This window comes from Bacillus rossius, chromosome 1, assembly GCF_032445375.1.
Source record: "Bacillus rossius redtenbacheri isolate Brsri chromosome 1, Brsri_v3, whole genome shotgun sequence".
NCBI classification, from domain to species: Eukaryota; Metazoa; Arthropoda; class Insecta; order Phasmatodea; family Bacillidae; genus Bacillus; species Bacillus rossius.
The window spans coordinates 8,364,299-8,388,339 of record NC_086330.1 but is presented as its reverse complement, the minus strand read 5'-3'; the positions used below and the strand labels follow the sequence as shown (position 1 = coordinate 8,388,339).

Genomic DNA, 24,041 nt, shown 5'->3' with positions numbered 1-24,041 from the left:
AGGAGTATACAAAGTTAAGGACAGGAAGAAAGGGGGAGAGGAGGGGGTGACTGTCGTCTCTCCAGCAGACGGAGGAAGACCATATGGCGACAGTGTTGTATTGTTTACATCCCAATAAGCCGAGAGACAGTACACAAAGACCTCACTTGTACTAAGAATTCTACTAAAGATAAATATATGCCAGTGACCCAAATTTGAGGGAGGCCCTTATAGTTTAATGGATTATCCGGAATTTTCTTTACTGGATTTCGATTATCCGGACATCAGTGGGTCCCAATTAACATGGACAATCAGAAGTTTACCGTACCCTTGAGAAACTTCCAACAGGGTTTTGCTGTACAGCAAGGCAACTTGCCGGCTCAAAATGCTGAGAGAGTTGTGTGGAATACATCAGTGCAGTCGCATTACTTGTAATGTATAGATGTTATTTGTGTATTTAAAAATTTTATTACATTCATGTATTAACTTTGTATTTCTTCTTCAGGCTAAAAATACATTTTCAAGACAAATTATATGACAGTATGCTGACACAAGTGTGTAAGCATTTGTAGTATTACCTAATACAACTGGAATAAAGAGGAAGAAAATAGTTAAAATCATTTTCATGTAGGAACTAGCATCTAAAACAAAACTGGTGACTAGGTGTTTTCTATGGTGTAAATAACAGATTAAAAACTTTCACCTTACCACAGATATCAAATCAATCTCTTTGAACTGATGCAGTTAATAAGACTAGGTGCGTAGTTTATTACCAACTGTCACACAACAAACGGTACCTTGTTTTTGTCCAACAAGACCTCCGCTCCAGGAACGTACGATTTTGCGTCCACTTCTCCGTACTTCTTCTGCTTCAACTCAGCTCTAGCTTCAGTCGGCCGACCCTGTACACACACGACACAACTGCGTTAGTAACATCGTGGGAGTGGAGTTGTGTCGCTAGGTATATTGATGGCTTAGAATGAAAACCTCGTATCTCAATTTTTGGACGAACATACGTTTTTTATGTTTTTGGCTGGAAAACCTGGTATCTCACAAAATGTTTGGCTGAAAGAAATAAAATGTGCATCCTACTGCTTTCTAACGGGAAAAAAAGAAACCACGTATATCAGTAGCACTCCACATTGTAGAGAGAAAACCTTGTATGTTCGGTATGAGATACAAGGTTTTCATTCTAAGCCATCAATATAATGTATTTTTCTTTTTTTTAATTTATTTTTACATAAGCGATAAGCCTGCAATTAGTAATTTCATTATACTGTAATGTCTATGTTTTGTATGTATTTCTTTTTATGCATTTTATATTTTGATGTTTATTTTTAATAGTTATACATATTTTAAACTTTCCTTGTTTGTATTTTGTTTGTGTTGTTTATATGTTGTCCTTGTATATATGTGTCGTGCCCACCGCCAAAGCCATCGGCCTGTTGGCGGGCATGTTACAATGTTAATAAATAAATGAATAAAAAGAAGGATGATTTGAGGCACTAAGAGAACCGGACGCCCACCCGGTCCTTCTTGCGCAGCATGTCGGGCATGGAGACGCGGAACAGGTGGATTAGGGACTGGGCGGCCATCATGACGCTGCGCTCCCGGTACTTCTTGTACTGGGTCAGGTCCCGGAGCAGGTCCTCGTCCATGGCCAGCGGGCAGCGGCCGCACAGCTCCCGCACCGCGTTCAGGCTGTGGAGGAGGCCACGCCCGTCACCTGCTGTGTTCCCTGACCGTCGTCTGCACGGGTCTGCGAGGACTCCCCAGAGATATCTCACACTCACCAATAATTTCACATTCAACTTTTCAAACTAAATATAATACTATATATATTTTAATGATTTGTCACCACTAGAAAGGAACAAGATTACGGTAAGTGGTAATGACCGAACAAATATTAGATTTCTACTTTAAAATACATACATCGTTTTATACGGAAAAGATGCCTACGCAAAGCGCTCGGCATCTACTAGCGGGACCAAAAAATTCCATGCGACGTTTACGCAAGAAGTTTTTTTTATCCCAATTTTGACAGCCTAAAATATGGTTGCGACGATTACGCGCGTGCGGACCATCAAGCGATAAAACACGGTATATGGTGCATTGCGGTGAAACCAAAAAGCATGTTGGTACACCAAATAACACCCAAATTAAAAGTTACTACAACCACAAAGTTTCCTAAAAGCAATTTAAAAATCAGGAAACTGGTGATGGGTCAGTCCCCGGTTCTTACTTCTCGGTACCGCCGGTATTCAGGGAATTAACTGGCAACGAGAACCGTAAATATGTCGGTACCATTACCGGTACCTTAGGAAGGCGTAACAGTGAAAATGCAATTGACTCCCGGTAAAATGCCGCAGTGTATCTCGGCGGCCAACAAGCACACGTCTTTTCAACTTCACTCCAAGCCTCATGTGACAAAAGAACGGTTGGTAAATATTTGAAAATTTCAGGCGAAACAGACAACGGACAGTCTCCCGTTCCCTACTGTCACCGTCTTGCGTTCGCCGCTCGCCTGCACAGATGGGAAGATAACATCGGCAGGAAGTGTCGGAACGTAAACAGAGTTCTTTATGGCGAGATCCCCATCTCTTTCCACTAGCAGACAAGGATGATCATTTAAACTATAAATAGGACTTTAGAAAAATAATGCAGGCTCAGTATTCTTTTAAAAAATATCAAATAAATAAACTACCATGACTTAAAGTTGTCAAATACTAATTAACTTCAGGTATTATTACCCATGAATTGATGTTTAAAGCTTTACATCACTTATAACTAAAAACCCGGAAATATCGCAACTCATGAATTGGCAAAAAAAACACCAAATACAATTAAAAAGTAGGAAATGTGTTTTAATGAAAGTTACATATGATTTAAAAGGTATTTTGACTTTGGATTACTTGCAACCTTATTTGTAAATAATTTTAATCCTGAATTTTCATACCTAGTTATGAATATTTTAGTTATTTAATTTTTTTTTCTTTGCTCAGAAATATGTGCAAGTGCATGATAACAGAGGTATGCTGAACCATATATATAGTACATTGCATCAAATAATAAGGTACCCTATTCAGGATTCAAAATTATGGTACTTGACTGCTGATTGTAGTAAAACAACATAGGAAAGTTGTCAAAAAAAAAACAAAAACAACGGAGACACGTTATGCAGCTCATTCTAGCGGCAGGGCCTGATTCTATGCCTTTAGTGCATATGTGATAAGGGTTTTTTGGCCACACAGAATGTAAGTTTTTTCTAAGTTTTCTGCAATTGTGGTTATTTATCATGGCTAAAACAGTACATGCAATATTGGTTGTAACAATTATAATGTTGCTAAATGATCAAAGTTGATAAAAATGTTCTAGAATACACTTTATAAAAATTAATAGTCACACAAAGAAATAGTCGCAACTTAAAAAATACATTATAATTTTGGGGTTGCATTATTGATATCACAGTATTTTACACTTTGTGAAGGTAGATGTATTTAGCATTGCAGTATTATGCATGCCCAAAGAAAGAAGATTTTGAGATTGAATCTTGTCCGTTTATATTTATATTTTCTTATATGAATCATCATCATTAATTTCAACACCATAATTTAAAAAAAATCATATTATTAATTGTTATTGTTTAAATAACTGGTATAACAGTAACTTAAAATACACAGCCCAGTCCATCGTATGGTTATTTTTACAGTAGGTAGGCATATAACATTTATTTTTTACTTACGATAAAAATAAATCTTATAAAAATAATCTAAATTATTTATTGGGTAAACGTGATTGTGTGTATATAGATAAATGTAAAGAAGAGTTTCTGTTTGTTTGTATTTTTTTTTTTTTTAATTTAAAGTTTTATTCAGAGCTTAATGGAATTTTACACAATAAACCTTCAAAATAAGTATAATGTCACTGTCTACATAAGATTTCTAAAAACTAGCCCCTTTACCCTTTCCGCCTCTTTAAAATAGAATTTTGGTACTTAGTGAAATTTTACACATTGCAATCAAAATTACGATGGATAAGCATCTTTATAAATATTAAATGGTAAATTTCTAAAGTTTGGTCCTCCCAAAAAATATTACACTTAGTTTACATAAAGTTTTCGGGGTGTTGATGTACTTTTATATTGTGGGCCGCTTATGTAATAAGTCTCATTTACATGTCACTTATGTATTGCATCCTAGTAAAAAAGTAATGCTCTGTAATGATATCGTTATACGCAGTTCCTATTTTTCATCCTTGTTAATTATATTTTGCTTTTTTGTTATTTATTTTCTTATTTTCCTTCATTTTAAACTTTTAAACTGTTCCAAATACATTCCTTTCTTTTTCGTTTTACTATATTTTGAATCAATTTTTCTAGAGCTCCTGTAAAGTTTAAAAATCAGTTTCACTGTATGTTAAAATTTTATTCCAAAAACATTTAATAATTTTGAATATTGTGATAATCGATTCAAAGTTTGATTCAAAATTCAAATCAAATAAAAAAAAGAGTTAATAACATTAAGTAACCATCATTGACTGCCAGTCTGTAAAAAAAATTATTTGTTTGACAAAATTTTGAAAAGATACCATACTGTCTTATTGATTGTGATCACGTAGTTCATTATGCATTAAAATAATACAAAGCTGTATGTATCCCTTACTTTTAATTAATTACGTAAATATAACATACATATTACAAACACACAATACGCCACACCGGTTATAAGACATTATGATACAAAGTAGTATAAAAAATTGATTATAGTCTCGTAATGGAGCTTTTATCAATTTTTCTGTGATTCCTTGGTTTTGAAGATGACTTTCCAATGCCCCAATTTTCTCTGGCTGCTGGAACCCTGTTCACAATCACTATACGAAAACCTTTAGACGTTGTCTACTTACCCCACCGCCATTACATCGGACGAGTTTCTCTCTGTGACAAAGTTATTGACGAGCGTTTTCAAGAGAGGTGCTAGTACCTGCAAAGGAGATAAATAAAGTTCGCATTAATAACGTAACAAATAAAGTTTTTTTCCGGGTAAATCACATTATGATTGCCAAGCACTTACGTCTGGTGGTACTAGTTCATGTGCTGATTGTGCCAAGCACTGCAAAATCTTGGTTACCTCTGAAAAGGAAACGAAAATATATATGTAATATAATCATTAAAATATTTGTTAATGTGTATAACACAAGTACAGACAACTAAAGAGACACGCAAAACAGTACATAAACGATAAAAATATAGACATATATTTGGAACACAGTATCCATAAGGGGTACAAAAAAAAATTTGCCTTCTCATCATGTGATAAATTTAACAACTTAATAACACTTCCTGCAAAAATTTTTTCTGATGTTAGCTGATCACAAAAAGCCTTACGATAATATAGATATGTGGTAACTCCATACGTTTATAGAATATGTTGATGGGCTATTGTTGAATATTTGCTGCAATATATTCTAGTCACACAATTTCCTCGTATCAGAATTATTGCTGGTTTAAACTTACATTTAATTAAAAACTTACTGTTAAAAATGAGATATGATTATCAAGGTAGTATTGTATAATGCTGGAAATTCTGTTGCCCTGTCCAGTAATAATGTGCACCAAACATTTTATATCAAACAAAACTTCTAGAAGGACCCGCAGAGAGTGAAGTAGGGGGAGGACTCCTTATCACCACGAGGAAGCCCAATTACCGGTGTATATTTTAATCTAAAAAAATTAGGGTTGGCATAAGTTGGGCACAACCCCTATGTTTTATCGTGAAATCAATTCAAGTTCAAAAGTGCGATGTTATGATTTTCTGATTCCTCTGGGTGGTCCACATCCATTGATTCCATATTCAATGCATTATCGTTGGGTTGGGCCGATGTAGACGGCTGAAGCGATCAAGGCATCGTATTTTGTCACGCGCGCTCATCCCTTTGGGCCACCTGCGTTGTATTTTCTGGGCTTCTTTCTTTCCTAACCAATAGAGCCGACATCTCTCTGCACCAGAAAGTCTAGGTGGCCGGTTAGAAATGGGTGGCACTCTTAGCTTCTTCGATATCTTCGTTTTTGGTTAGGGATTATTCCTCGCTGCTTGTGTGAAGAATTATTGTGGACAAAATATTGTAGTATTTAGTTTTTTTTACAAAATGTAGTTAACATCCTAACGTAAAGAACAAAAGTTGTTTGGAGCAAATCGACCAAGTACTTTCGTTGCTAGCTCACTTGCTAGCATGGAAGATGATGGGGTTGGAGGGCGTAGAGGTGCATTGGACCCACCATTTCCTATCGACGTCAGAGCGGGCTTTACGATGGTACAGTTATTATTAGACTCAAGTGTATAGTTTGGCTGTGGTGGGCGTTTCAGAGTATCCTATTTTCGTGTCTGATATCTTACCACTAGTAGCACCCAAATGAAATTTCTTCCAAACTGCAATTCAAAAAATTGCAAGCTATTGTTGATCAGCATGTTTCTCATTCCATAGATCTGTATCGGCCAATTGGAATTAAAAGTAGTACATTCCTATATTCACGAAACAGCAGGCGCTTGAACAAAGTTCACACACGGGGTGGGGTCCTAGTGGTTAAGATGCTGTCATGCGAGACTGACGAGGAGGCTACCTCTCTGGTGCGGCTGCAGGAAGCGCTGCAGGAAGGGGTAGTAGTTGAGCAGCAGCAGCTGGTGCAGGCCCACGAGCCGAGACACCACCTCCATCAGCAGCAGCTTCACCTCGAACCTGTCGTTGCTCCTCTCCAGCTGCTGGAACAGCTTCTCCGCCAGGCCTGCGGGACAACACCTCCGTCACTCCAGGCCTGCGGGACAACACCTCCGTCACTCCAGGCCTGCGGGACACCCTCCCGTCACTCCAAGCCTGCGGGACAACACCCCCGTCACTCCAGGCCTGCGGGACAACACCCCCGTCACTCCAGGCCTGCGGGACAACACCCCCGTCACTCCAGGCCTGCGGGACAACACCCCCGTCACTCCAGGCCTGCGGGACAACACCCCCGTCACTCCAGGCCTGCGGGACAACACCTCCGTCACTCCAGGCCTGCGGGACAACACCTCCGTCACTCCAGGCCTGCGGGACAACACCTCCGTCACTCCAGGCCTGCAGGACAACACCCCCGTCACTCCAGGCCTGCGGGACAACACCCCCGTCACTCCAGGCCTGCGGGACAACACCTCCGTCTCCGTCACTCCACACCGCACCCACCTGCCTTTTTAAAAGAACAGTGAAACCTCGTAACAAAGTCTTGGAGGATTCTCCGTTTTCAAGAATGTTTTTCACGTCCCCACAAGATGCTTTACATTTCGTACTTTCAATCTTAAGAACCAAAACTGATGTTTTTAACCTTTTACAGGTACGTTAATGAAATTTCACTACAAGACCCTGACATTGTCCCGGGCTGCGCCCTTCTGAGCCCGATGTGCCACCACCGTCCGGTCCCATCCACCACCACCCTCTACGACCGCCTGCCGAAGTGTGTGTGTGTGTCGGCCCGCGCCTACCGGTGACGCCATTGCTCCGCTCCCGAGAGTTGCCGAGCGAGGACGAACGGGCAGTGAGTCGCGAGTGCTGCTAGAGGAAGGAGCTTCATGCACCTGTCATCATTTTCAGAGATTTTCAGTGAGACAGTGGAAACGGGCCTCGCCACACTCGGGCTACGTCATGGCCCTGAGAACAGAGTAGCCGGGTCCTCATTCCCTTTATACATGTGGTGGCATCCTAGGATTCGACGAACACTTCAACCCCCATTGCGGTAGCAACCCAAGAGAAATTTTACACATTCATTAAAAACTATAACATACACAATTTTTGATTAAAACACTTGATTACAAATACATATGTATAATATAAATACTTAAATGTATACTAACATATATTTAGTTGACGTCGTCCGGGCCTGCGGCCCCTTTTGAGCCCGATATGTCAGCGCCCAACCACCATCTCTGTTCAAACCTCCCGCTCGTGTGTGCGTGTGTTGCTAGCCCGGCAAGAGGGCGCTTAGATGCAGTGCGCCGCACCCCTAATATATATTAATTAATATTGTAATCCTTTTTCTTTCCACCCCAAAACAGTGTAACGATGGCTATGCATGTGAGTGTCTTTTAATTAATAACTTCATGATCTTTTGTTATTTAATAAGTCCAAGCACGAACAAGGACGCTCCCTAGCGGGCGACGGAGGAACTAGCATGCAACTCATTTGAACCATGTTTTATGCTTATAAGGAATTATTACAGAAGGTCTGGACATGGAAGTAATTTAATAATTATTGTAAAGGGATTTATGTATTTTCTAATAGTAACCCGGGGCACGCTACAGCAAAGTGTAACGGTAATTGTGTTCGGCGCGAAGGGGCGCCATGTTGCCACCCGCAAGCGATGAGCTCACCCAGTCTCTCTCTCCCGCCGGCCGAGGGCGGACGTGGCTCTACCTTGAGGCGACCACGTGCGTGGTTCGCCTCCTCACCTAATCTGATTCGTGCCTCGGGTGTTTTAGAGTTGTATCAACGGAGGATCGTGTAAGGACGTGTACCGTGAGTAGAATGAAAACCAATTAACTGTGTTACGTGTATTGTGTTCGGGGGGCCACGTGGGTCCCTAACCTGGTCAGCGGCGTGTGGGACGCCCTGAGAGCCCACTGCGGTAATTAGAAGCGTGCCCGACGCTGAGAGCGGGCTTAGTTAGGGACAGGAGCTGCGTATAACATCTGGAGGGCTAATATCTCGCCGCACACGGGCCACGTAACGCCCTGAGTTAGAGTCTTTCAGCCGGGTCCACGTGCCCACTCGCGTGGTGGCGCCCATTAATTTCCATCGATATTCTCACCTCAACACCGGTACGCCCTCATAGTGAAAAACTTACCAAAATGAAGTATTACAAGTTTACAACCAAATTACAAAAATACTGTTATAGACAAATAAAGAAATTACATAACTATTTTAGAACTACATATAGTCTGTTTTGACTTTTAGCTTTACTCAAATTTGACAGTTATAAAAAAAGTAGTACCAGCAATTTATGTCAGAGAAATGGATTGCCACTGGTACTATTTTTTTAAACTGTAAAATTTGAGACAATTTCCCTGACAGCCTGATATCTTACCATCAGTAGCACCAAATGAAATTTCTTCCAAACTGCAATTCAAAAAATTGCAAGCTATTGTTGATCAGTATGTTTCTCATTCCATAGAGCTGTATCGGCCAATTAGAATTAAAAGTAGTACATTCCTATTATCCTGAACAGCAGGCGCTTGAACAAAGTTCACACTCGGGGGAGGCCTAGTGGTTAAAATTTTGTTAAGTAACAAACTAAACAAAAACAGAATGGCTTACTGTGCTCAAAATCACTAACACATGCATTCATGAAAAATTAACATGAAAGGATAGCATCCAGGCCTTGATAGGATTACATCATGGCACACTAACAATGAATATAGGTAAATAAAACAAATGAACAATGAGAATAATGACATGCAGTAGCTTGGCTTCTGGGTTGTAGCTGCGTCCTTGGCGAATAATTCACTGACGTTTCGGTCGACATTGCAGTCGCCATTATCAGGGAGCAATGTCGACCGAAACGTCAGTGAATTATTCGCCAAGGTCACGGCTACAACCCAGAAGCCAAGCTACTTCAGACAACGGCTGTGAAAGCCTGTGAACATTATTTAAGACATGTCGTGTTTCCAAAAGAAAAAAAATTTCTTTAAACTCAAATGCAGATCTACCCACAACTGGGCCTGCAACAGGCCGGAACAGGACTAGCTGATCCTCAACTGGACCACAAAAGCCCTGGTCACAGCGAACCAAACTCTAGAGTCGCAACGAGGTGCAAAGGAACAGCAACTAATGTGCATATACACTCACCTTGAGGATCGTGAATCAAGTGAAGAGCAGAGAAGTTGTAAACTGGGACTGCATTTTTCTTCTTTTTCTTTTTCTATAAAGAATTTTGACGCAATGTAATTTCAGAAATGAAATAAATGGAATTAGGAACTAGTAAAAAAAAACTATTGGTTAGTAAAAGACATTAAATAACTTAAATAAAGTTACAATTCACTGGATATCTATTTAATTTATCAATCTTAATACCGTTAAACTGCAGATAAATTTAACATTTCATCTAACAAATCTGTATACGTACATTAAATATGTTCCCCGTAAACATTTTACTGAATGATGTCTTCGAATTAACATAAAAAAATTTTAACTACACAACCCCAAAGCCTATTGATTTCACTGGTAAAGGTAAAAGCTAACAGAGTGTAAATAATCTTACCTGAACAATTTGTTTAACCTTCTTGAGTTGCTTGTCCCGTTTGCGAGTCTTTTTGTTTACTTTATTTGCCATGATGACCTCTTTCGCTGAGATTTCATTCTGAAAAGAAAAAAAAGTACAACAAAAACCAAAAATATTCAGCAAGGCACATATATGTACCTCTAAATGCTCTATAACTATGACACTATGAGTATAAATTCCCCTCTTCTTTTAAATTCCCTGAACTTAAAAAAAAATTCTAGTTTTTCCATAAGTATCAAAAAAGGTTTTGCTAAGCATTAAAACAAAAGATCTTCCAGACCACTAGAGTACCAACTCTGTTCCCAAAAACTAAAATTCGCCATGCTGGGATTCAGGTTGAACCACCACTCCTTCCTACACCAATAGTGTGGCACTTTGGTGATTGCAAACACGAGTGTGGTACTTTGATCGCAATCACACAGCATGGTAGCATAGTGGATAGTCAGTAAAATTCCAACACAGGAGTTCCCAGCCACTGCAGGGTTGTATCGGATGACACTTTTTCGAACCAGGAACATCAGTAAACAGTGGAGAAGACACTGTCATGGTGTGGAGGTTTTCTCAAGGTACTCCTAACTTCCCACATCAGCTGCTGCTGCTTCACATCATGGTTATATCACGTCACATTTCGGGACGATGAGCATCAGCGATTCTTCGAAGCCAGTTAATTTGGTTGCTCCTTATCGAGAACACAAGTTAATAAAAAAAGATACCAAATCAGGCTACGACTATGTGATTCAAAACCATCTCAAACCTGGCTACCACTAAAAAGTTCAAATCCTTTTAAAAATAATTTAATTCTTGACTTACATCAGAGTCACTGTCGTCAGAATTTTTGTCAGGTTCGTCGGACCCCAGAAAGAATTTCAATGCTGCAGTGACCACCTGTAAATACAAAAAACCAACAATTTTATCAAGTTTTGCTATCTTTGTGCATCAAAGTAGCCACTGATTACAAATAAGAATCTACTACAACAACTTTTACTGAATACAACTAGAAACTACCAATAATGATTTATGCTTTATGCTCTTCCATTTGTCCACATTTTCATTCCAGATTGCTTCCATCAAAGAGAGTAAATTCTCTTATAATTTTTTTAGAGATTTCTCTTCTGATATATTCAGAACATACAAGTTAAAAAAATATCTATTGTAGCTGTGTTGGACCTGCTAAGGGCAGGAAACAAATATTTTGATACAATCATCACTTCAGTAATTGGCAACTGAATCTGTGTTAACTGATAATGTTTTGGTAATATAATTAATGCATAATAACCTGGATTAGAATTTAATTGTACTTTACAACATATTAATAAATAAAAGTAAAACTTGAAAAATAACATGATCGCTAACTATGATCTGTCTCCTTGCACCGAGCCCTCTTGGGTGAGAGCCAGGTATAGGGTGGAGAAGGTCCAACTGGTCTTGCGGCAGGATTCGCAGTTAGCTGGTGAAGGCGAATAGCTAGTGGGGTGAGGGATGGGGGTAGGCTGTTCATTGAAAATGTCGGTATTTTACAAGGAACTTTTATTGACCTGAATGTCCAAACAGTACAATAGGTCGCCTGCGTCGGCTTTCACTACATACACAGAATTTATACACAGTACACCCTATCGTCAAGAATAGGGGGGGGGGGGGGGGGGGGGGGACAAATTCCCTAGGCCGAGATAGGTCCTCGGATGGCCTGACTCGTGAAGGAGGGGTGCGAGCAGCAGAAAACGGATAGCCAGTCGTTCTGCTGCTCCCCCTATGATCGTCCTATGGTCAGTGGGCGGATTCCAGCCTCACTGGCCGTCGGGCCGATCAACTACTTTCAGGTGGATGACCTCGCCTTTATATAGGGAGAAATGCGTGGGAACGAAGAAAAGGAAGGGAGGAGCGAACTCCTCTTTGGAAGGGATGAGATGCGCGCGCGCATAACTCTCGCCGAAATTTCCCTGCCCTGGTGGTGGAAGTATAAACTAGATATAAATAATTAAAAAGAAAAGATTAATGTGGCATAAATAATTATATGTACCTACATTAATATTCAATCCTATGTATTAAAAAGTATTTAAACTTGCTTTTACAACTTAATTAGTTAAATTTATACTATTATAAAATATAAATACAGTTGGTAGATCGCCGGTCACAAGATGGCGTCACAATGTACATGTTTAGCTGTGGCGAAAGAAAAATATCTACTTGTGTACATAACTCGTCCATATTTACTATGATATCCCGAAGTAAATTAATATGTGTGGTTATAGCGACGTAAAAAATAAAGGGCAAAGATGGTTGGTTGCTTTGATGAATTATTCTATTGTTCGTCGCTTTGTTTATAACCTACGACGTCGCACAGATTCGTCGCCGCATATTACGTGAGTAGGCCTACTGCCGAAATACCTTTTTCCCCTGAATTGCTTCTGAGCTTATTAAAACTCGTTTTGGGTTTAATTATAACGTAAAGTAACGTGATATTTAACATAGAGAGAGCGGGCAAGCGTCAATTTCCCCCCTAGTGGCGAGCGTTACTTTACGGGAGAAGAAGCTAGGACATCTTGGAGGAACACTTTACACATAGATAACTGTCAGTCTCTGTAGTGTACGAGTCTCTGGGTTATCACTTCGGATATGGCTTCTTCAGCTTTCTGGAAGTCCTGATTGGGGACAGCTGCCGGTGGTCTCCTGGGAACGCCTATTGGGACAGCTGCCGGTGGTCTCCTGGGAACGCCTATTGGGACTGCTGCCGGTTGTTGTAGGATTCGGCCATTGGTAAGGCCGTCGGTTTGGTGGCCGCCAAACTGTCTCTCGGTACCGTCCTGGTAGGTCCTTGGGGTCTCCTTTGCAGCTCCGCCACGGCATCTGGCGTCGCTGTGGAGTCTGGTAGAGGCCTAGTTGGGGTTTGACTGGCCTCTGCTGTATGAGCTCCGTTGGTTTTGGGTGCTGTCCTGTGTTGATTTCCTCGGAGTTCAGGGGCTGCCTTGAGGCACACGGTTGCTCTGGAGCGGTTGGTTGTCCTTTCCCTGGGAGATGTTCTGGATCCTTGCCCTTGGAGTGGTTGGTCCAGCCCTGGTTATCCTGGAACTGGGTTGGTTGAACCTCCCTTGGAGTGGTTGGGAGCGGGGTTCTGGTCGAGGTCTCCTGTGCTTTCCAGGGGTTCGTGGTAGGCATCGCGCCTTCTGGCTGGAAAGTCATGGGAGAATAAGTTCCCTTGGTTACAGAGGGCAAGATGATGGGTTTATCACTTGCTTTACCCATGGTGACTTGCCGGTTTCTATTGTCAGCTACTGAGCTCGGACAACCTTCATCTTCCTAATTTTCCATTGCTGGGGTGAGTATGCCTCTTCTTCTTACTTGTGTGGGAGGAGGACTGGGAGCCTCCCTCGGTATAGTAGTTGATGGTGCTGGCTTCAGCTGGTCACGAGATATTTTCCGTATTTTCCCATGTGAGTCCTCTATCCAGTAGACATTTCCTTGTCGCTGGAGGACTTGGTAGGGTCCTTCCCACTTTGGTGCGAATTCGGCGCAGAAGTGGTTAGGCTTATTGCTGAGTGGATGGGTCTTGGCGAGTACCATTTGTCCTTCGGCAAACTGGTGGTTGGGCGGATTCTTCAGTGTAGGATACTTGTGGGCTAGGTACCCTAGTTGAGCCTTTCGTGCAGCGTCTACTCTGGTGGCAGCTCGTAGATGGATCTCTTCGGCTGAAGGATGGTATGTGGGGTTGGAACTCCATTTCCAATCTCCGGGTCGCTGGATCTGTCGTCCCAAGTTCAATTCGCTGGGGCTGGTTCCGATTGCTTCATTGTGCCTACGCCGCAGTGTGAAGAGGATTTCTCCCAGGTAGCAATCCCAGTGGCGATGATTGCCCGATGTACGCAACCTGAGCCCTTTCTTCAGATCCTGATTACGGCGCTCAGTAGGGTTTGCCTGGGGATGGTAAACTGGAGTGGCCCAGGTTTCTATTTCCCATTTGGCGCAAGTGTCGGCTCATAGTTTGCTAGTGAATTGCACCCCATTGTCTGTAAGTATGCTTTTGGGGTATCCCCATCGAGGGAACACTTCATCTTGGAGTTTCTTTAAGATAGAAAATGAATCAGCTTTAGCGAGGGGAAAGGCTTCGATCCATCGTGAGAAAAGGTCTGTGACCACGAGTAGGAAGTACTTACCTGTCGTGCTTCTGGGGTAAGGTCCCATCAGGTCTAGGGCTAATTGGTTCCATGGTGTTGTTGGGCGCCTCGGTGTTCCTGTAGGGTGTTGTGTAGCACTTGCTTTGGTTGCTGCACACATGTGGCATTGGCGGACATATTCTCGTATGTCCCAGGTCATTCCTCTCCAGGAGTATCTTCTCTGGATTTCTCGGATCGTTTCTTGGATGCCAGGGTGTCCTGCCAATGGGTGATCATGGAAGTGTTGGCAGATGGATACTCGTAGTGATTGTGGTACCCATATCTTCCACTTGGTGTTTTGGTTGGGGTGGTACCATATTATCCCTTGGTCCTCTTTACAGGTGGATGGACAAGTTTCTATTAATTGGTGAACCTCTGGGTCCTTCTGTTGCTCAGCCATTAGTCTCTCCAAACTATTATCATGCTTGATAATTTGGAGATGGTGGTAGGCGGTCGGCGCAGTGGTGAAGGTGATGGAGGCAAAGTCTCCTCCCAATTGTGCAGCGGGACTGTCTCATATTTATGAGTGGGTTGTCGGGACAGAGCATCGGGTAAATCATTTTCTCGTCCCGGACAATGCTCTATAGTGAATTGGAACTCTTGCAGTAGTAGCGCCCATTGGGACAGTTTGGTTTTCTTGTCCTTGGCAGAGTTTAACCAGGTAAGGGCTTGGTTGTCTGTCTTCAGTACAAAAGGGCGGTCTTCCAAGTAGTACCTGTATTTGCGTACAGCCCAAACAATTCCCAAGCATTCTTGTTCATAGATGTTATATTTCTGTTCAGCTTTGGTCATCAAGGTACTGGAGTAACTGATGATTTTTTTTTGTTTCTGGGGTCCTTCTTGGTATAGGACTGCTCCAAGTCCCCTGTGGCTGGCATCTGTTTGAAGTATTAGCGGTATTTCCGGTGTTGGCCGGTGTAGCTGGGTTGGTTGCTTGAACTTTTCTTTAAGCTGCTGGAATGCCTCCTGGTGTTGGGGCGTCCACTTCCAGCGCTGGTTTTTGGAGAGCAGTGTGGTCAGAGTTCCCATGTTGGGAGCTACATTGGGGATGTATTCCCTCAACCAGTTGCATAGCCCTAGGAAGCGTCGAAGCTGCTTCCGGTTCCCAGGTACGGGTGCTTCTTGAATTGCCTGGATTTGTTCTGGTCGTGCTTGATTTCCCTGAGGTGTGATAAGGTGTCCCAGGTACTCGATAGTTTCTTGCCCAAACTGACATTTCGGTAGGCGGGCGGTAAGTCTATGGATTGCCAGGCGTTCCAGTACCAGATGTAGGTGCCTTTGGTGTTCTTCCCAATCGCGAGAGTATATGATATCATCGAGGTAGGCACTGCAGAATTTACCTATGTATCCGGCAAGGATAGTGGTGTTCATCATTCTTTGGTAGGTTGCCGGTGCATTTTTCAACCCAAAGGGCATGACACGAAATTGAAACTGTTCTCCGTCAGGCGTGGTGAAGGCGGTGAGGTGCCTGGCGTCTTCATGAACTGGAATCTGCCAGTAAACGCTTTGCATGTCGAGGGTAGAGAAGATTTTTGCTTGTCCTAGATCTTTAAGGGTATGCTGGACGTGAATGGTTGGAGGTGCGACCATCTGGGTGATTTTATTGAGGCGAGAATAGTCTACACAAAATCGCAGTTCCCCACCTTTCTTAGGAACCAGCACGATTCGAGAGTTGTAGGCAGAGTTGGTGGGTTCTATTATTCCTTGCCTCTTCATCTCCTCGACTTGCTCTCGTATGATTTGCTGTTTCGGTACAGATGGTAGGCTTGGCCGATCATAAACTGGTGTTGGGCTGTTGAGGTGAATCTGATGTTCTGTTGAGGTTGTTTGCTGGAGCCGCTCTCTGACTTTGAATACCTTAATGTGAGTGTTGATGAGACTCAAGAGTTGAGGTACTTGGTCTGGTTTTAACTGGTGTGTTACTTCGCCCTCTGTCAGGGGTTGGAGGGGTGCTGGGTCTTGCGGTGTTTCCCAGTTGATGGCATATCTCTTTGTGTTCCCAAGGTAGATTCTCCTTTCAAGATAGTCCAGGATGCAATGTTGTTCCAGTAGCCAGGGTTGTCCTAGGATGATGGGTTCTTCAAGGTCTCTGGCTAGGAAGAATTTCAGTTCATTGGTCCCAGCTGCTGTGGTTAGTGGTATCTGGACGACTCCTTGGATTGGTAGATATGTGCCTTTTCGTGCTAGGCCTACCCATCCTTGTGGTAGTGAGTAGATCTGTTGAATATCAGGTGGTAGTAAGGTTGGGTTGATGAAATTTGATGTCGCAGCTGTATCCAATGTGGCCATAGCTTCGTGGGTTCCTACTTGAACTAAAATTCGTGGTGGATAGTAGGCTAGGTTTTCCACCTGTTCTTCCTTTAAACTGAGGGCCTGGGGTTTTGTGCCGGGGGTGGCGGCCCGTTGAACTTCCCGGCGTTCCTGTTTCCCTGTAGTTTAGCGAATTCGGTAGTTTCTGGTCGCTGCCATTGTTGTGGCACTGTCTTGGCGCTGATTCTCTGGTGATAAATAGGGCAGTCTCGATGTAGGTGGCGTTTGGGGCAGTACCAGCATTGGGGTAGTTCCGTTTTATTGGGTGGGATTGCTGGCTTAGATTCCCTGGTTTTGCTTTCTGTATAACAGGGTCCCTGATTGCCATGGGTCACCTTGTGATCGTTTTCAATCTCATTAGCTCTCTCGATGAGCTCCTCTAGGTTCTGCGCTTTGGGTATCCGAAGGAATGATCGTATTGGTGCATCCATAAGTCCTAGGATAGTGCTGATACAGGCTTCTTCCGTCCCATGTGGAAACACTCTTTAGTATATTTGAGCCTTCCTTCTGATGAATGTTTCGACATCTATGTCGGGGGTCTGGCGGATACTGTAAAGGTCCTGGGTAAGCTGGGTTACCACATCAGGTCCGGAGAACTGCCTCTGAAGTCGTGTCCTGAATTGCTGCCAGGTAGTGATGAATTCTCCATACTTGTCCCACCATTGGCTGGCTGGTCCATGGAGTTGTCGCCGAGCTTTCTGTGTCCAGTGTCCTGGTGGTAAGTGATTTGCTTGAAATTCTTTCTCACATTCGGCCAAGAATATTTGTGGATCTTCATGCGGTTTCCCGTGAAACTCTGGAAGTGCGAGATGTTCAGGTCCACCCCATTGTGCCCGTGATGGTTCCGAGGGTCTGTGATCCTGGCAAGAGGCTGCGTGGACCATTCGGCATGGAGGGCAGCGATAGGTCATACCTTCCAGGCTGTGGATGGTGTCTGGCCACCCCAAACATAAGTTGTGGAACAGCCGTTGGCAGTAATCACACTGAATTCGGTAGCGGCCTTGCCCAGGGCATTGGTCCAGACTGCAGCAGGATTGTCTCTGCTGGCATGCGGGGCATCAATACTCTAGTCCGGCGTGATCTCGGGGCTCGTCTGGCCATCCAAGACAAGAGTGATGGAACAAGAGTCCACAGTGAGCACAGCAGATCTGGTGAATTCCGGTGCCAGGGCAGTCTTCTACAGCGCAGAGTCGATGGGCTGCGTCCACTGTCGTTGGGTATGTACAGGTAGGTGAGTTGTTGGGCGCCAGGAGAGGAGGCTGTTCCCCTCCGCTGTCTGGGTCTGCTTCTCGAGAATCCCTGGTGGTAGGAAGGTCAGGAGCACTTGCCTGCTATCTGCTGTTCCCGGTGTGGGCCATGGTGTGCCTGCTGTTGGTTAAGTCTTCTATGAGCTGCAAGTGGTGGCAAGGGTCCATTCCAGTGGTTGTTGGCTAGTCAATCTGGTAGAGCTTGCAATGGGTCTTCACGGGTATTGTAGAACAATCAACGGGCCCCACGTTGGTGCACCAGAAAATTTGCTCCGTCTCCTCTTCTCTCGCACCGAGCCCTCTTGGGTGAGAGCCAGGTATCGGGTGGAGAAGGTCCAACTGGTCTTGCGGCAGGATTCGCAGTTAGCTGGTGAAGGCGAATAGCTAGTGGGGTGAGGGATGGGGGTAGGCTGTTCATTGAAAATGTTGGTATTTTACAAGACACTTTTATTGACCTGAATGTCCAAACAGTACAATAGGTCGCCTGCGTCGGCTTTCACTACATACACAGAATTTATACACAGTACACCCTATCGTCAAGAATAGGGGGGGGGGGGGGGGGACAAATTCCCTAGGCCGAGATAGGTCCTCGGATGGCCTGACTCGTGAAGGAGGGGTGCGAGCAGCAGAAAACGGATAGCCAGTCATTCTGCTGCTCCCCCTATGATCGTCCTATGGTCAGTGGGCGGATTCCAGCCTCACTGGCCGTCGGGCCGATCAACTGGCTTTCAGGTGGATGACCTCGCCTTTATATAGGGAGAAATGCGCGGGAACAAAGAAAAGGAAGGGAGGGGCGAACTCCTCTTAGGAAGGGATGAGATGCGCGCGCGCATAACTCTCGCCGAAATTTCCCTGCCCTGGTGGTGGAAGTATAAACTAGATATAAATAATTAAAAAGAAAAGATTAATGTGGCATAAATAATTATATGTACCTACATTAATATTCAATCCTATGTATTAAAAAGTATTTAAACTTGCTTTTACAACTTAATTAGTTAAATTTATACTATTATAAAATATAAATACAGTTGGTAGATTGCCGGTCACAAGATGGCGTCACAATGTACATGTTCAGCTGTGGCGAAAGAAAAATATCTATTTGTGTACATAACTCGTCCATATTTACTATGATATCCCGAAGTAAATTAATATGTGTGGTTATAGCGACGTAAAAAATAAAGGGCAAAGATGATTGGTTGCTTTAATGAATTATTCTATTGTTCGTCGCTTTGTTTATAACCTACGACGTCGCACAGATTCGTCGCCGCATATTACGTGAGTAGGCCTACTGCCGAAATACCTTTTTCCCCTGAATTGCTTCTGAGCTTATTAAAACTCGTTTTGGGTTTAATTATAACGTAAAGTAACGTTATATTTAACATAGAGAGGGCGGGCAAGCGTCAACTACAAGATGTGCTCAGAATATTACTAAGATGTATTGCACACATACAAATTATATTTCTTGAAATGAAATGAGCTAAACACTACAGTAATGGTTTCATTAGTTCATTACTACACACCACTATGACTTTTACCATGAAATGATGATGATGTTAAAAAATGCAGCCAATAAATACTACTGTTTAATAAATAGATTTTTTTTTTTTTTTACCTTAGCAAACTTAGAGAAACATGCTGTAGAAATAACATTCACTGTTTTTGCATCATTCCAAACATTCTTTCTGTACAGTTCCACCATTATGTCCTGCAATCACAACAGTAAAAAACATTACCACAGTTTGCAGATACAAAATATTCTCTGCTTTATTGACGTGTGTATTATATCATGCCTTATTCACTCCAAATGACAATGAAAATACTTCAAGACACTCACTGCTGTTGAAAAATATAAAAACCTGTCACTACTTTAAATAACATAAATAAATTAGAATGTTATTGAACCAATTTGTAAATTAATCGTGACAACATATTTACATATAATTTTATTTTTAATTACATACCTGGTATAATCAAAACTAATAATAATAAATACAAAATAACTACAGTTTCACACTTTAAGGTTAAATAAAATATTGGATAGTTAAAACTTATTAAAGTTAAAAATTAAGAACAGTACCTACCACTGACATTTTTGCTGCTTTTGCATTGCTGTCCTTCAACATACTAAACATGAAATTTTGGAGAGCCTGTAACATAAATTGAAATTAATGAGCAAGGCTATATTGAAAAATGTTGCACATGTTCAAAATCAATATCATTTTTGTGGTCGGTCAAAAATGGCAAGAAACTCACCGTGTTGACGCGGACACTTTTGTTTTTTGCATTCATGTTCTTTATGTCAGTGACGATGTGGTTTTCGAGAAACTTCCTGAGTACTTTGTCCCTGCAACGCAGCAGCTGAAAGAACTGGGACAGCAGATCCATTGGCTGCAGAAGATTCTTGTTGCGTAGCAGAATCAGAGCCCGGCAAAATGTCTGCAACAAACATGTTACAGTAACTACATCACCTTTTATTGTTATTTTTTTCACTGGAAAATGATGCAGTTGTTGGGAGACGTCAGGTTACTGGTCTCCAACTAAGATGATCCTGATTCAGTTCCTGATGGGGTCAAACCCGTATTTTTCACAACCAGGAAATGTGGCGGATGATACTATGATACTATGAACCTCTGTGTTTTCTCAAGGTGTTCACGATCCTCCCACTAACGGATTCCATCTCTGCTCCACCCTCATCACTTTACCCGTCTTCACCTCTAGTGACATCAGAGTCGATGAAACATTTAGCCTCACTTCATACATCCGTGGTTGGGAAAAAAATTTTTTACTTATGTGCAAAAAAAAAAAACCTATTATAATTTTACTCCTTCCATGAATACAATAGTATAGACAAACTAAGACAATGTGTTGGCCTGCAACCAACTGGACTCGCTGTAATAATTCAAAATTGTCTCAATTTTGAAGCTGTCCAGATTACACACACCCCGTTCCCCATGAGAAAGCTTAACCCAATCTTTAAAATTCTTACCATGGTAAATTTTTCGTTATTTCATTTTTCGCAGTTTCATTTTATTTATTATAATAATCATTATTATGTTGTGCTTATTCTATCCTCATTTCCTGATATTTTGTTTGTTTCATCGTGTCTGCTTTTTGTTACTGTTAATTCCGTGTTGGTCACTTCAATTATGTAGCACGTCACTCTTACGTGAGTTGGCCAATTGCGGATGTGCCTACCTGTTGTGGATTCCACTTAGGTAGTGATTGGCTGCTCTTGTTAGCGACGGGAGGGGTTGTCCACGTATTTGCAGTAACGTTTTTATCTTTTTGTTATTTTGTCCTTTTGTCATTGGTCACTTTGTCTTTGCTGTCTTGTCTGTAAGTGTTGTACCCAACATAAAAGCCCATGTATGTTGGTGGGCGTGTAATAAATAATATACAATAAAATAATTTCCTCATACAAAAACACTGCTCACTAGTAAGACGAGGATGCTCTAATGCAAATGTACGTACCTGCACTATTGAGCCTTGAACCAAGTTGGGTACTCAATAGAGGTGAGACGATACTACACTTTCGATACTCGATTCTGTATTGTTTTTTCAGTTCGATATTTTCGATACTTTCGATACTCCAGGGAAAAATATTTTCCCATTAAGTAACAATTATTACAAATAACATAAATTAGTTTTAAACATTATAAATTCAATCTATCATACCAGCATTATGTAAGATTAAACTTAAATACATAATGTGTAAATAATTGCATTATATTAATGAAAGATATGAATTCATCATTATATATACATATAATAAAACCACCAGAAATGTAAAATACAGTCCATAATCAAGTAAAGCTGACATGAGAAACAGTGGCCTTACAAAATGTTTCAAGTCCTTTCTTGGAGGGGGGGAAAAGTCACCAAGCCTAAATTAGAAATAAAAAAAATAGGCTATTGTAAATAGAAAATCAGAAATTTTTGCTTGTTTGTTTCATTTTACAAACAACTTTATGCAACAGAATAATTTTCAATAAAATTTTAACTTGAGAAACCTAAAATACAAAACAATCCGATCGTAAGAAAACAATAACAAACAGGTATATTCAGTTCAAAGATTAATGAATGCACAAAATATGAGATCCGTGCCTTGGTAAAGCGCGTGCACCATTTTCATAATCATTGCTAGTTTGTGCCACTAGTCTCGCTTGGTGCTGGCCATAGATGCTACTAGCGAAGAGCACAGGCTTTCTGATACTATCCATATCTATGGTGCGATAAAGTAATTTTCTTACGTTTGCAAAGCTAAACAATGAACGTTTTTCAAAATAAAAGCATTAATTAAAACGTAATTTATCAGGAGGAATATATCTAACATAAAAATTTGTGAATTTTAGGACATTTCCGCTTCGTAAAAACGTATGAAACAGGAAATTAATGATTTTATAAGTGCATGTTCCGGGAAAGTAAACCATTGTAAATGTAGTACTTTCGGCGGGACCAAAATTAATCGGCGTATGACACGGGAAAATGTATGAAACGGGAACGTATCATCGAGGTTCTACTGTAGTTGTATTTTGTACGATGGCGACTCAAAACTTAATTCAATACAATTAAACAAGCATTACGGTATCGAAAAAATGTATCGAACTTAGTTTCGATACTCGATACTTTGCAATACCGTCAAGTATCGAAGGTATCGAGGTATCGAAAATCCCATCACTAGTACTCAATCAAGGCCACATTATTATGTACCAACAGCACCACATGGTGTGGAAAATGACAACACTAATAAAAATAATATTAGTACTAATTACTAACAGATGAAATGCTTTATAGGCCCTGTCACAACGGATCTACAGATACATTCTTTAAAACCAGGGAGATAAATACAAATGTACAGATTGATAAAGATTGTTTTTTAACGAAGAATTTTTTTTTTTTAACTGAATAATTTATTGTTGGTAAAATTTATTTCCATGTGTTGTATACTGCATGCAATAAACAAAATTAGCAACTACAACCTGATACTTTTGTTCAAAAATGTTATTTCTTTTAACTCTAGCGAAATACTTATTTTTTTTTTTGGTTGGTTACATCAAAAAATTACTATAATTTGTATTTTTTTAAATAATGATACAACAAATTTCAATGTTGTAGCAATGTACAACTAAGTCCAAAACCAATTGATTGGTTTAAAATTTTTTTCCAAAAGTTTAAGATTTAAAAAAAAAAATAAAATTATTTTTCATAATCATAAACAGCCCCTGGTTATTGACACTTCTTTAAAAAGAGTATACTCACTGCTTGATTAAACTGTGTACTTGACTTCCCCCCCCCCCCTCCAAAGTGGCGGATCCAAGGGAGGGGCACCAGGGGCAAGTGCCCCCCCCCCCTCCCCAAAAAAAAAACCAGTTGTCTGCTACATTAATATTGCCGACAAAAATGATATTGTTTCTGAAACCAATAAAATATCTTTATATATATATTTCTTGTGTGCGTGTGTATGTCACTGAACTCCTCCTAGACGGCTGGACCGATTTTGATGAAATTTTTTGTGTGAGTTCACGGGGATTCGAGGATGGTTTAGATTCACAATTGAATATTTTATCTCGATTCTGAGTTAAGAAAAACTAAAAAAAAATCACGCTTTAAAAGCAAAAATTGCAACGCATTATTAGAAGCCATTAAGTTTTGCTATTGTAAGGAACTAAGTTGAGAGTAAGAAAAAAATAAAGATCCTGACAGTTTATAGTGTCACCATATTTGTTTCAATTTTCAATACCCTTTTTGTATATTACAATTTAAATTGCAGAAAAAAAATCATGTTTCATAGCCACACAAATAGTGAGTGTGTGTCATTTCTCTATGTCCACGAGGTCTCGCCGCGTCAATTTTCTCCTTGGAGCGAACCCGTCCGCTTAATTAAATAAACAGCTTTTATCGTTGAATGATTTCATGATTTATTTAATGAAAATATGCTCTCATAAAAAAATTAGTTATATAGACATTCAATAGGTGTCTTTCTCTCACTCTCTCTCTCTCTCTGAAATGTATGTAGCTTGCTCGCGGGTCAGTAATGCAGACAATCTTTACATTCTA

General features: G+C 41.2%; 1 protein-coding gene across 3 annotated transcripts in view; it reads right to left on the bottom strand.

Annotated features, from left to right (window-relative positions):
* Positions 1-24,041, bottom strand: part of LOC134531770 (protein SDA1 homolog) — a 48,679-nt gene that overhangs the window by 16,230 nt on the left and 8,408 nt on the right. For all 3 annotated transcript variants that reach the window (XM_063367673.1, XM_063367664.1, XM_063367683.1), the window contains exons 5-15: positions 20,238-20,420; positions 20,066-20,131; positions 19,597-19,689; positions 11,090-11,164; positions 10,259-10,357; positions 9,847-9,919; positions 6,596-6,757; positions 5,049-5,107; positions 4,882-4,958; positions 1,506-1,680; positions 777-881 (exon numbers count right to left, since the gene is read on the bottom strand). In XM_063367673.1, the coding sequence (XP_063223743.1) occupies positions 777-881; positions 1,506-1,680; positions 4,882-4,958; positions 5,049-5,107; positions 6,596-6,757; positions 9,847-9,919; positions 10,259-10,357; positions 11,090-11,164; positions 19,597-19,689; positions 20,066-20,131; positions 20,238-20,420 (1,167 nt within the window). The remainder of the gene's footprint in view (positions 1-776; positions 882-1,505; positions 1,681-4,881; positions 4,959-5,048; positions 5,108-6,595; positions 6,758-9,846; positions 9,920-10,258; positions 10,358-11,089; positions 11,165-19,596; positions 19,690-20,065; positions 20,132-20,237; positions 20,421-24,041) is intronic.